General features: G+C 37.5%; 1 protein-coding gene across 2 annotated transcripts in view; it reads right to left on the bottom strand.

The window, feature by feature from the left end:
• Positions 1-11,915, bottom strand: part of LOC127456506 (plasmanylethanolamine desaturase-like) — a 57,142-nt gene extending 45,227 nt beyond the window's left edge. For both annotated transcript variants that reach the window (XM_051725033.1, XM_051725034.1), the window contains exons 1-2: positions 11,776-11,915; positions 11,376-11,540 (exon numbers count right to left, since the gene is read on the bottom strand). In XM_051725033.1, coding sequence (XP_051580993.1) covers positions 11,376-11,540; positions 11,776-11,785 — 175 coding nt within the window. In that variant the 5' untranslated portion in view covers positions 11,786-11,915. The remainder of the gene's footprint in view (positions 1-11,375; positions 11,541-11,775) is intronic.
• Positions 11,916-13,476: the final 1,561 nt, after the last annotated feature.

Consider the following 13,476-nt stretch of genomic DNA (forward strand, 5'->3'; position numbering starts at 1 on the left):
CAGAGTTTTTTGTTTTATTATTTGTCTGTTATCTAACGTTTGATATATTTCATAATATTCTATTCTAGGTTTAACTAGTTATGGGTTTAGACACTGTAGTGACCACTTCAATAAGGCAAATTGATTCAAGTATTTTATATAAACGGACAATACACTGCATGTCATACAGTATGTTATAGGGCTACGTTGATACAGATACAGATTGATACAGATTTCCCGATTCAATTCATGGGTATATTTCAGTTATAGGGCCCTATTTTAAGAGCACAAGAACTAAGCGCAACGCAATGCCTTAAGTCATAAGTGCAAAGTCAATGGACATGACCATAAAGTTTTGGTATTTTCATGCAAGCATGTGCTAAGTCTAGGCGCAAGCGGGTTTGCTGAAATCACATGCGCAACGCACAAAATGGCTGGACCAAGTGCCATTTAATTCTGAGGTTATTCCAGCGTCTGCGTCCTATTATATAGTCCATTCCCTCAAGCACCAATGACTTAAAGACAGCACATTCATAAGAAGTTGGTAGTGTAAATGGACTGTATGCAATTAATTAAAAGAACACAAATATGGACTTATGTTCTTTTGTGCATTAACTATGTCCTTGATGAATGCCCGGCATATTTCTATGACAGTGACACGCTTCTTTTAAACACACAGAAAATGCGCTTCTCATCAGAATAGATAATGTAAGTATTATTAATCATTTTCATCTACTGACACACAAATCATGGCTAGTATTAACACTGATTGTATCGGCACGCACTTCGCATCTACCAGTCGATTTTGAAAAAATAAAATTAATTTATTGAAACGTGAAAAAATTAAACCAAAAATATTTCTAAATTCAAATTGCACTTCAAACGAAACAGAAATATTTTCAAAATAACTAAGTGGTCAAAATATCATACCAAATCCAAACATTTGACTCTGTCCAACTTCTTCCACCCGGCCCCTTTTTTTAAAAATCAATCTACGACAACAGGTGGCAAAATAGCAGTACATATTAGATCATAAATACAATTGTAAATATAAACATAATGATATTAATTAAAAAAATAAGCAATGACCTTTAGATAGTTTAACACAACCTCATAATTATATTTTGTTCCTCAAAATGGCTACGAAAGATTAAGATTTACATTGATTTGTTGAAACTTTGGTTGCGCATAGAGTAAAAGATCGATCTTGGGATTTAAGAATCAATATCGAGATCGTTCAAATGAAGATTGCGATGCATCTGAAAATTTATATTTTTACCCACCCCTAGTATGTTAGAAAACAAAGCCCTCAAAGATAAAAAAATAAAATTTTGACCCTGAATAAAAAATAATAATAATGACAAGTTTAGTTAAAGGGATGTCAGAATGTCAGCCTTAGTCATTATTAGAGATGTCCTGATACCGATACTGGTATCAGAATAGGGTCCGATACTACACCTATGTACTTGTCCTTGTATGTACACCTATGCTCCAAACCATCAGTGGAGTAAATATGTAGAGGGGAAAATGACACCTCAGAATGGCACTCATCACAGATTACGTGAACGCGATTACTTCCTGATTTCAACGCAGGATCCGAACAAGGGTCTCCCACGCTGCTGACGCACCTCACTTCCAGTACTGCCACAAAGGAAGTTAAACACGCTTGAGCCGATGCAAAAATGTCTGATAGGAAATGCCGGTTGTCAGTGAGTCGGCGTAATCTTCAAAAGTCAAAGTCAAAGAGTAAAAGACTTCCCGTGTGTCTATGTTGGAATGTTAATGGTTACAGAGGCTGCCATTCTGCCTTACATCGCCTTAGGGTTTGGAACAATATGAGAGTGAGTAAATGATGACAGAATAAAAAAAATTGGGTGAACTACCCCTTTAATTTCCAACCCTGATGTGGACTGTTATATTGGAACGGATTCAGACACAAGAGAGGATAAAAGTTTCTGATGTGAAGTGTTGACACATTATTGGCTTATCTGCAGGATTGCTACCATAAATAAATATAGTAGTGTTTGACAACTGATAAGTGTGTTGTAGGTCAATGTGCCTTTTGTCCCATCCACACTGTTTACGCCCTGTATTGTTTCTCTTTACCTCCATATATTGCTTTTCTGCTGTCAAGACATCGGTCTGCTACACATAAGGACCACACCGAACCGACTGAAGTCAAGATCGTTGACTGCATAGGAAACTAGATCTTGCAATGTAATACTATATTGATCTCTCTCTGTCTCTCTGAGAAACATACACACACATACATACACTTAGTGCACCGGTAACCAGAGCATGGCGGCTGGCAGAGGCGATGGGGGAAACAGAAAGTACCCTGTAAATCATGTTTACTTTGCGGTGAATCTGTAAAGTGGGATAAGAAGCACAAAGAGCAGTCAGTGGTGCATGACACGCAGACATATGGTGGGGAGAGGCATCCAGCTGTTTCACTGTCCTGGGGTTACAGTAATGAGCCAGAGGCTTCATTGAGCAGACTGAACCCTCATCAATCCCTTTTCAACAGTAAGCCTCAAAACTTCCAAACGCCACTCTTGCTCACCTCATCTCAGACACGTGCAAACAAAAACCTCTCTCAGATCAGTCAGGCAGGCCTCCAGAGCGTCTGCTTTTAGCATGCCTGACATTATATTCTGTGTCTCAACACTCTGGTTTCCGTTAGTCTCCATAAGGACTTCAGTTCAGCATTAGCTTAAAGCCTGATTAATTCCGTTAGATGAAGTCAAAGGTTTCTTGTGTGACACAAAAATCCAACACTAGGGCAACCTGGCACTTTGTCTGGATAAAGGTTAAAATCACAGGAAATACAAAAGTTTGAGGCAGAAAAGACCGTTTGGGGGTGGTGTGGTGGTTAAGGCTTAGGGCTGGCAACCAGAAGGGTGCTAGTTTGATTCATGCAAGAAGTAAGCCATGAGTCATCGTTATTTTACCCCTGAGCGAGGCACTTAGTAAGAGGTTCTATTAGGCCTGAACGATTTCGAATTCTAATTGCGATCTGAGAAATATTGCGATTTGAACTGCGATATGATTATTAACATAAAAAAAATAAAAAATAGTAAGTGTTTCCGTTTGACCAAAATTAAGTCATGGGCAAACATGCTCTACTGCCTATAGAAACACTGTTCAACAAAAGTTATTCACATTTGAGTCCTCTTAAAAAGACTTGAGTCCAGACTTAATAATGACTCGGTAATTTGGCCGATTGCATAAACCGATCGCTCATGGCGCAAAAGACGCGCGGCTCCTTTAAGACTTGAGCAGCACTCTCATGGCATCACTGAGTGTGGAGAATACTGGCATGGTGTTGTAAGACAACAAACTTGATTCAGCAGTTAAGAACGATGCCGTGGGAGAGGTATGGCGAATATGAAAAGTTTGTGTACTGTTAATGTGGCGTTTCATACACGTCATGGCAAAGGGAAAATAGTGCAAGCTGTGATACGGTCCTTACTAACGCTCATGGCGGCAGCATCTAAGTCTCCGCCGGGCATTGTCATCTCAGTAATTACGTGAGTTACAAGCTGTGGTGTAATTCAGACATCTTTATTAAATATCTCCTGATTAAATGGCATTAACAACAGTAGCATGTGTACAGTCCAGAAATGCGCTCTTTCTCAAGCACAACACGTGAAAAATGAACTATAAATACAATCATTCAACTATATGAAAAGGCAGGGAATAAATTTATAAATATATTAATTATTTATACAATATTAAGATACCACAATATAATGTATTTAATATAATGCAATAAAATAGAATTAAAATGAGGAATAATAATTATTATATGAAATAATGACAATGAATCAATAACTAAAAATGTCACATTAAGTTTAATCGCACGTATGGGATATCAGTTTGTCTACAGTTTGAAACTAAGCTTCATTTTTTTATAGGGCTATCTATCTAGAGAATATTTTGTTAGCCTATATTTTTTTTTAAAGTCTTATTAAAAAAAGCTTTTTTAATAAGCCTTTTAAACTTTTTATGTCAGAAAAAAAATAGGCAAAGTTATATTACTGGGAAAAGGAAAATTCAATTAATAGTGTCAGTGTGCAAACAGCTTATATATAGCCAGTTATGACAGAGATCTTGATAAAAGGTGAAATGATCGGGATCGGTATCGGCCGATCAGGTGACAAGAATATTTTTGGCGGAACACTGAATACATTTTTGTTTGAAAAAAAAAAAAAACAGTATTATAACGTTACTCAAGATTTTCTGAATAACTTTTAGTGGCCAAGCATATTTGGAATTATGCAAATAATGTGCAATTAGTCTATCTACAGCGCTCAGCTCATTAGCCTTGCATTTGCTTTGAGTATGTGTAATACACTACAAAGAACAGAGCTGCGCACATACAGTAAGTACAGTGAGCAGCACAAGCAGACTTTTTATTTATTTAATTAAATCACAGCCCTTGCGGTTTGATAATCACACTACGTCATATCATAGCCCTAGGTTCTATGTGACATCAAGGGAAAGCTGCGGAACCAATGTTTTCTGGCCCTGGACAAGTAGCGATCAATAAAGATTCTAATGCTGAGCTCACACTGTATGATTTTTAACGACTGAGACAATTTTCGGGGATACTATTTATTTTGTCATAGAGTAAAATCGTCAGTCTTTGATCACTTAATGTGACATCTTCAGTGACTGCCCATTAGTTGCCTTTGTGATGAATCTTAGCCTCTGATGAAGTTCGGGCAGTGTCCGAAATTTTGCGTTGTATTCCTGCAGTATGACTGCTCCTACAACAGCCAGATGAGATAAAACACCCAGTCAGCGCTGTCAATCCGGACGATTGGGACCAAAGTCTTGGCTTTAATGTGTATCGTACATTCTGACATCATGTCGCACAGTGTGCCATGGCTTTACCCCAGGATCTCATTGGAACTTATCGTACAGTCTAACAAGCAACAATCGTAAAGGACCGTAAAAATCGTACAGTGTGAACCCGGCTTAAGATTCAAAGTTATGTTCTGAAATTTAAATCATGAATATCCACAATTATTACAGTCAATAAGCCCTGTTCACACTGACGGCGATTAAATCGCTGAAGTCACCTAGTCTTTGTGCTGTTGATCACTAGTGAGCATTCCTGGTTAAAGGAATATTCCGGGTTCAATATATGTTAAGCTCAATCGACAGTGAGTGGTGTAACCTAATATATTCAGGTTCATTCAGTGATGTTAAATGATAGTTCTGACTTGAATAAAAGCAGTTAATTTAGATGTTACCACATGAAGCATTTTTTTTCAGTGTAGACAGCGTCTTCAGTCTGTGTCACGCCGTTTTTTTCAGCGGCTCATACAGGAGCGCCACATGTTTTAGATCCTGTTCAACTATAAATAACACAAATCGAGACGTCTGTGTTCATTACCACAAAAATTAATTTTTACTTGTCCCTCCTTTAAAAAAAAAAAGAAAAGCAAAAGTCTGGGTTCCAGTGAGGCACTTACAATGGAAGTGAATGGGACCAATCCATAAACGTTTAAATTCTCACTATTTGAAATCCTCAACATCCAACCTCTTTTTGTGCATGAGCTTGAATATGACATATCCAAAGTAAAACTCTTCCAGTTCTTGAATCATTTGGTCTACAAACACAAACTTGGGCTCGTTTGAAAGGAGAAACTTAGACATTTGTTATTCAAAATTAAAAATGTATAATTTTAGTATAAAAAAAATTGTTATAGCTATTCAAATATTTGAATAGTGACTGCAAATATTATTTATAAAATACTTTTTTTATTTTTAAATATGCAAGTCTATGCGCAGATCCCCAAAAACACATCAGATACAAAACCACATGTCTGATGAAGGTCTGACACAATTTTGAAGTCGATATGATCAAAACCCTTTGTTCCATAATGATTTATGTAAGTGCACTTCCAAAAAAAAAGGCCACTTGGAGGCACCATTAGACCACTTGTTGTAACTCAGTAAACCAATTATCAAAGTGGTTCAAAACACACAATTTGTTTATATTTCAATGTAAAAAATACCACACAACCAAAATATACATGTAGATATAATTTTTTATTATTATTTGGGAATATATTATAATGCATTCAATATATATTTATGCACATTTCAATTTGAAATGTTGCAATGGAAATAAATTTTACTTACAATAAAGATGCTCCTGTTCATTTTACAAATGTAAACTGACTTAGTAATTTTTCAGAGCTTTTGCTCTGCCGTTCACCCAGGGTCTTTAGCCACTGCCTCAAGCCAGGGAGCCTCGCTCTCCCCAGCTTCAATCACCATCAGTGAAGCCTGGAGCACACCTGCTCCCAATGCAAATTGAATGAAAATCAGTGGGAAAAAATGACTAAGTCAATGGCACTGGCTAATAGCCCCGGGTGAACGGTGAAAATTCAATGCATTTGGAGCACGTGTGCTCCAGAGTCTAACTAACAGTAAGTGAAGCCGGGGAGGGTGGAATCTCGGCTTGAATGACATGTCCGAGCCCCCTGGATGTGCAGTTGAACAGGGGGTTTGATGAAAAAATGCAGTCGGGAGGAGCGGTTCCTCCAGGCCCACGGTGAAGGCGACTGAATCCGAGGAGGGTGGCTGATCTCGGCTTGAATGACATGTCCGAGCCCCCAGGATGTGCAGCTGAACAGGGGGTTTGATGAAAAAATTCAGTCGGGAACATTTGTTGTCCATACCCTTAGTGATAGTGACTGAAGCGGAGGAGGGTGGATCAGATCGCGGGTCCAAAAGCCGAGTTCTTTGTCGACAGTACGGCAGCAACACACCGTGCCTAAAAGTGCCCACACAAACAAACACAGTCCACGGTTTTCCACTCCGAACCTTCGCGAATCGGCATCAGGGATATAAACAACCCTTATATCATTGTTTTCAACTTTTCATTGGCTACACGACCCATCAGTCAAAAATGATCTAGCTTTATATTGGCTGGCTTTATCCAGAGACAAACATGACTGTCCTGTTTGGCTATTCTGAGTGACTACCCAATCACAACTGGACAGAACATTTTGAGGGAGGGCTCATTTTGTTCAGAAGACCCTCCCAAATATCATCTTTGGGTGTTCTGGTACTGAAACACTACACCAAGTGCAAGATTTTGCAGAGAATGGACATGAATGATAACATGTGTTGAATATGTAAAACCTGAACAAAGAGAGACTGATCAATATTTCTTCATATTTGTACATTTTTGGACAAAAATCTCGAATGGATTTTATTTATTGGACTCTTGCAATGAAAAGCATACTGAAGTTTGGAGGATTGTGCTCATCTGTGCTCAATAAAGGTCAGAACTTCTGGTTTCATTTTCCGTGTTTTGATTTTCACTCTTGACACGTTTAATAAAATCTTAATGTTGTAACTTTGCGATTGTCAAAATCGCTTTAAAATATCAAATCTTGAGACCAAGATCTTTCAAATGATGTATTGGATGTCAATATTAGTTTACAATTTCACAGTTATGTTTATGTTTAATTTATGCATTAAACATAAATTAAATGTAAATAAATACGCAAGTGGGTCATTTTTGACCCACCCGTCGTTAAGAGGTTAAAAGTACAGCCACAAAGCATAAACCATAATTATTTGTCTTAGCATGATTTTAGTGTGATAAAATCACTTTATAACCTTTTCTGTGTAAAGTTATAGCCAATTTTACAACTCCGTTGCCATGATGATGTAATGTCAACAAACCCTAAAATGACTGTAAAAATGATTTAAACAACTGCACAGCTAAAATAATACATGAGTTTTTACAGAAGGATTAATGTAAGTGTTATTTATAAATTAACAAGCAGCAAATTTCTGCTTTTAAAAATCCCAAAATTTGATTATTTGGTTTAAAAAAAAAAGGCAAATTATTTTTTGTTATAATCAACATTACGCCACAAATGCTGTCAGTTGAGCTTGACTTGCACTGAACTCAGAATATTACTTTACAGCTGTATCAGACAACAGATCACTAGTCATGTTTCCATCAAAGTTACAAATTTAATTCATACACAAAATCGTACTACAGCAAACAAAAACCGTTTGAGAATAAAGCAGCGTTTCCATCCCATGTCTTTAAGAGTTCAAAATCGTCACTTCACAAAATAGAAATAAAAATGTAAGTTGAAGCTACTGTGCCTCTTTTATTAAATGTAATGAATTAGCCTACTTGGGGTTTAGAGCAAACAGACAAAACGCTGTGATGAACTTAATGTTTGCTAGCGTTCAGAATAAGATGCCTTATATCTGGGAGCGAAAGCAGGTCAAGAGGTTTTAGGTCAAAGAGGTGATGGTTGCTTATTGCTAATCATTTTGATGACACACTTTGTGTCCTGTTTTGTTTTTTTTTGTTTTTGCTTTTTTAATAACCAAAGCAACATTTAAGATGCTATGCGAGGATACTGATGATATTGTCTGAACGAAGTATGTATTCATATGGCTTGAGTCAGTCACACTTTTTTTTTTATGCACATAAAAAAATTCTATAGGAATATATTCCGTTAAAGAGCACCTATTATGGTTTTTTAAATATTAAATTTCATGTAGTGTGTTATATAGCTGTTTGTGAATGTTAAAAGTCTGCAAAGTTTCAAAAATCAAAGTGCACGACAAATGGTTATTGGCTGTGTCTCGTTTGGAAGGATGCGTCCCCCGGAGGTTGCGTCCTTTGAAGGTTGCAGTATACCGAGTGTCCTCCTTTAAACAAGTCTCGTTTAAACGAGATGGCCTTCGTGGGACGAATGGAAACGGAACGTAAAATGGTTGCTATGACAGCACACCACTCTTTAACAAGCCAGAGCGCTTTGAGTGAGAAGGGAACAAAGTCCCTCTGGAAGGGAATGCATGAGGTACATTTTAGGAGAGTTATAATGATGTAAAGAGAAAAGAAAATAGATTTTACAGGTGTACTTTTAGTCTAATACTTAATTATAGTTTAATTATATAATTATACATATTATATACTCTGCACCCATCTACTGAGGTACTTCAACTTGGGAATTAACATTCCTTGCGCTTGAACATCATATTTACGGGCAAATTGGCGTCATTTTTTTTTTTTTACATTTCCGTTGAAGCAAAGAATTGTGGGTTGTGAGTGCCCACGAAGGATACACCTCATGCATCCTCCGAATTCCTGTGAAAGAAGGTCGCATTCAAAGTGTCCTACTCGCTTTTCTGAAATGAGACAGCCTCGATGATGTATGCGGCCGACAAATGCAACCTCCGGAGGACGCATCCTTCCAAACGAGACACAGCCATTGACTCCCAAAAGAAAGAACCGGTTCTGAACACCTGAAACGAGTCGTTAGTAATTCCAGACTTACTTCCTGTACTAACCTATGTAATTTGGTAACAAAAAACCGGCCTCTGGTCTTCATTGGCTGCTAGCTTTGACCCGCCCTCAAACACTACACTAAGCGGTAGACCAATCACAACAGACTGGGACATCTGACCAATCAGAGCAGAGTAGGCTCTCTGAAAGGAGGAGTTTAGAATGAATCCTTTAGAACGGATCACTGAACGAGTCATTTTTGACACTGGGAAAAAAGTTAATGCTGCAATATAAACTGAGCAAATTAAAGTGTTTTTTGACCTTGGATGCATGTAAATCTATTGTATGAGGCCTTTAAAACAAAATTAGGCACGTTTAAAAACCATAATAGGTGCTCTTTAATGTGTTTTCATCGTAGTTTATGCAGATGTTTTCTTATCGAATAAAAATGTTTTCCAGCTCATGTGAGCCTATAAGTTTTATGAACATTTTGGATATTTTCTTTGCATCTAGGTGTTTCCATCCAGCATTTTTTATGTGATATCCCAAAATTTGCATAAAAATGCATGGATAGAAACCAAGCTATAGACTACTCTCCCATTGGTAGTCGCTGCATTGCGTTTTTGCTCATTTGCATAGAGCTGAACTCTGCTTAAACTTTGTTGCATCACCAAAAGTCGCTGACGCCAGAAAAATTTCCTCAAAATTGCTTTGCAAATCGCTGTCAGTGTGAAAACTTAACTAGTATCTGACGAAATGCGTGGTAAAAGGGTAGTGATTTTAACTGCCCACAGCATGCTAACAGCAACAGAACAACAATCCCAGCATACTTTCCTTGAGAATAGCACAGATAAACCTCTCTGACATCCACCTCACAGCTGGTGGATATTAAACTCTACTGAGCTCATCCAAAAATCCCATCCACAATGGCATCCAACCCCCCACCCCATTCACAGAGAGATGCATCACAAAATTAACTTATTAACCTCGCCAAACTCCTCTCGACCAATCTTAACATGCCAGAGTAATTTACATGCTGGACACGCCGATGGCAACGCATGCTTAACACGCTGAGTGCTTTGCCAAAGAAAATTGAGCATCTAATAGCATTTTGAGTAAAATGAATGTATTTTTAATTGCAGCTGAAAACAACAAACCTCACCTGACACAACAAGACTGGTTCTGGGGCTAGTGGAGGGATGAAAGCTCTTTTCCTGCTAAACCTCATCGTAGTTTGGGGTGGGAGGGTGGCGTGGTAGGGTTGAGGGGGAAAGGCTTTACCTAAAGCTGCTGATCTCCAACTCATAACATGCAGAAATAGAGCTGCTTTCCATTAATCCAAAAGTGGAATAAAGTCAAATCTGAAACATGCATTAATTTAGATGTTTGGTTGGGTCCACAACAGAACCAAAGTAAAAAAAATCAAAGAAAAGGAATAAAAATTGTGAGAGCACAGCTTGCTAAAGAAAATAAGGCCTAGAAATTGACAGAGAATAGGCTCAATAGGAGAATATGAACAATGCTCAATAAACGTCAGAGGTTAGGCCCTGGACTTAGTGTTTGTTAAACGGCACATAACTCTACTCTACAGCTTTGCACAAGGTGGATATGATTCATACTTTCCAAATATGGAACATACAGGTCTCTGGGTCCTTAAATGCGTAACTGCTATATGGTGATTCATATACAGGTTTATAACAGTTTTCAATAGCTTGTCTTGATAGGTGCAATTACTCTTTTTACAGTTATAAATTACTTAAGGTTATGAATAGGTTACATTTTTTAAATACATGTAGCAAATTGTTACACGTTAATTACATAGCAGCACATATTATCCGGATGACACAAACAATCCATAACCTGGAACTCTTATATTTACAGGAAGATGTTATACAAGCACCAACAATCATTATATTGTGTTGCTGTCATTTTTACACTGCTGTTACATTGATCTCAAACTGACCTCCATACACCAGGCTACTTTTAGGTGTGTGTGCTTTCCTGACATTAGTTTGGTGCTTTTCTCAATGATGCCGTAGCAGCATGAAACAGTTAAAGGAATTCTTCATATACACACAGATTTGTTCAATGCCACCAGCTCTGCATGTCTTACCCGGTGAGTAAAGCTTGGCGAGCTGTCGGGCCCCGGCATGCTGCGGTCCCCAGCGAGGCGCTGTGCTGTGCGCAGCCGCCCCGTACTCATTCCCGTTCGGATCCTCCTCTGCCATAGACCGATGCCTGATCTCCGTCTCTGACAGTAGCGCCACAGCCATGCTCCCTAATGATGGCCAGTTTTTAGAGAAAATGCATAAATAATTACGTTGTGTCGTGCATTTAGTGACTAATACATAGGAAGCACAGTTTTAGGTTTAACGTTGGAATGGCACACCTTTCTGCGAAGCTCTCTGAGGTTTCTACTTCAGCGAAACATACCCGGAACTAAAATAGGCACGAACTGCCTGCTAGATATTGAGCTTAGCTAAAATAAAAATGTATGTTTGGTCATTACTTACCTTGTTTCATCTCATGGGAAAATTTATGAATAAAATTAGTTCTTCGCAGGACATCCGAGCCAGCTATTTAAACTGCCCGATACACTGAATAAAGTGAATATTAGAAACAAACTTTTCTTGTGCTCGCTTTTCAGTGGTATTTTTAGGGATAGTGGTAAAATTACTATGTGTTTTGTGACGCGAAACAATAGATACAATCACTGACTATTATCGTAAAATTGGTGGAACCAACAAAATGACACAATATTTCAGATGTTTATAAGTAAACTTGAATACTTTTATGCTTGCACACTTTTTTGCCTTAAACGTTATAATATTTAAGAGAACGTTTGGTAATTTATTGACGGTCCCTTTAGTGCTAGTGAGCGTCGGACAAAAGACTTTGGGACTCTGATAAGGGGAAAACTTGTGAATACAGTTGAGTACACAACTACTGCTCTACCCATTGATAAGGAATAGATAAGATAATAATGTTATATTTTCTTCTGTTTCGGCTTCTGTTTGTTTATGTTAATGAACACTCTCATTCTCATTTTTTATTATTTTATATATTACACTCAAAAAATACTTGTAGGATTTACACATTTCAATTTCATAACAAAATTCCATCCGATTGAGTAATCTTTAATGAAATGAAACAAAAAGTTTTATTAATTTAATTTTCAATTGGATGGAATTTTGTTATGAAATTAAAATGTGTAAATCTTAAAAATAGGCTAATATTTTTATACTTATTACTATGCTTTATTACTACATCATATTACTGCTTTATTACTACATATATACATATGTCTGTCTACATACTGTGTCTGTGTCTTGTTTTGAACAATTGTCTATATTGTCAATGTTCTGCAATCTGAGCCTCGTTTTAAGCATTTCAGTGTCCAGTTAATCCTGTGTAAACTGTGCAAATGATAAATAAATGCAAAATTGACTTGACTCAATGAAGGTGTTGTGTTGCTTGGGAATAGATTTTGCATACACTGTCAATATAATAATGTAGGCTATATAATATAATATAATATAAAACCAAGCAAACAGATAAACAAAAATATATTTCAGAAAGAATGTCACTGAAACAGCCTACTAGGTTAATTGTTTGCTACAACATTCATCACTTACATATGACTGAGACAGACAGACAGACTGACTGACTGACTGATTGATTAACTAATTGATTTACTAACTTCATCATGTACAATTCATCAATACAATTTACCATTTCAAACAGAAATCTCAAAATCACCCCCAATCACACATGCACAATTACACCACATTCCACCACTGTCAGATTTCCTGGAAAACTGTATCGTAGGTAAGAACGTAGGTACATTCAGTAGGCTACTACTTCTATATCAAATATTAGATATTTGTAGATGCATGAAATCACACACTAGTTTTCAAGTATTTAAGAGTTACTCCTATGGCATGTTGAACCCTGTTTCCCAAGCGGAGGGGTTCAGATGCCCCTGGGGGCTCATAGTGTATCGAAGCGTTCTGATGGCTGATTTCTGGGAACAGCACCGGCCTTCTGTCCGGCTCAAGTTATGAGACTCAGCGGCCGGACCAGCTGCTTAAACACATGGATGCAATTAAACAGAAACTGCACTGGTGTATAAGAAGCTTTGAATATATTTTTCTGTCCTCATTCGGCGAGTCAGTGGCATTACACCATATCAAAGTATTACATTTGTGTTTAGA

The sequence above is a fragment of the Myxocyprinus asiaticus genome, chromosome 18 (genome assembly GCF_019703515.2).
Source record: "Myxocyprinus asiaticus isolate MX2 ecotype Aquarium Trade chromosome 18, UBuf_Myxa_2, whole genome shotgun sequence".
Taxonomy (NCBI): domain Eukaryota; kingdom Metazoa; phylum Chordata; class Actinopteri; order Cypriniformes; family Catostomidae; genus Myxocyprinus; species Myxocyprinus asiaticus.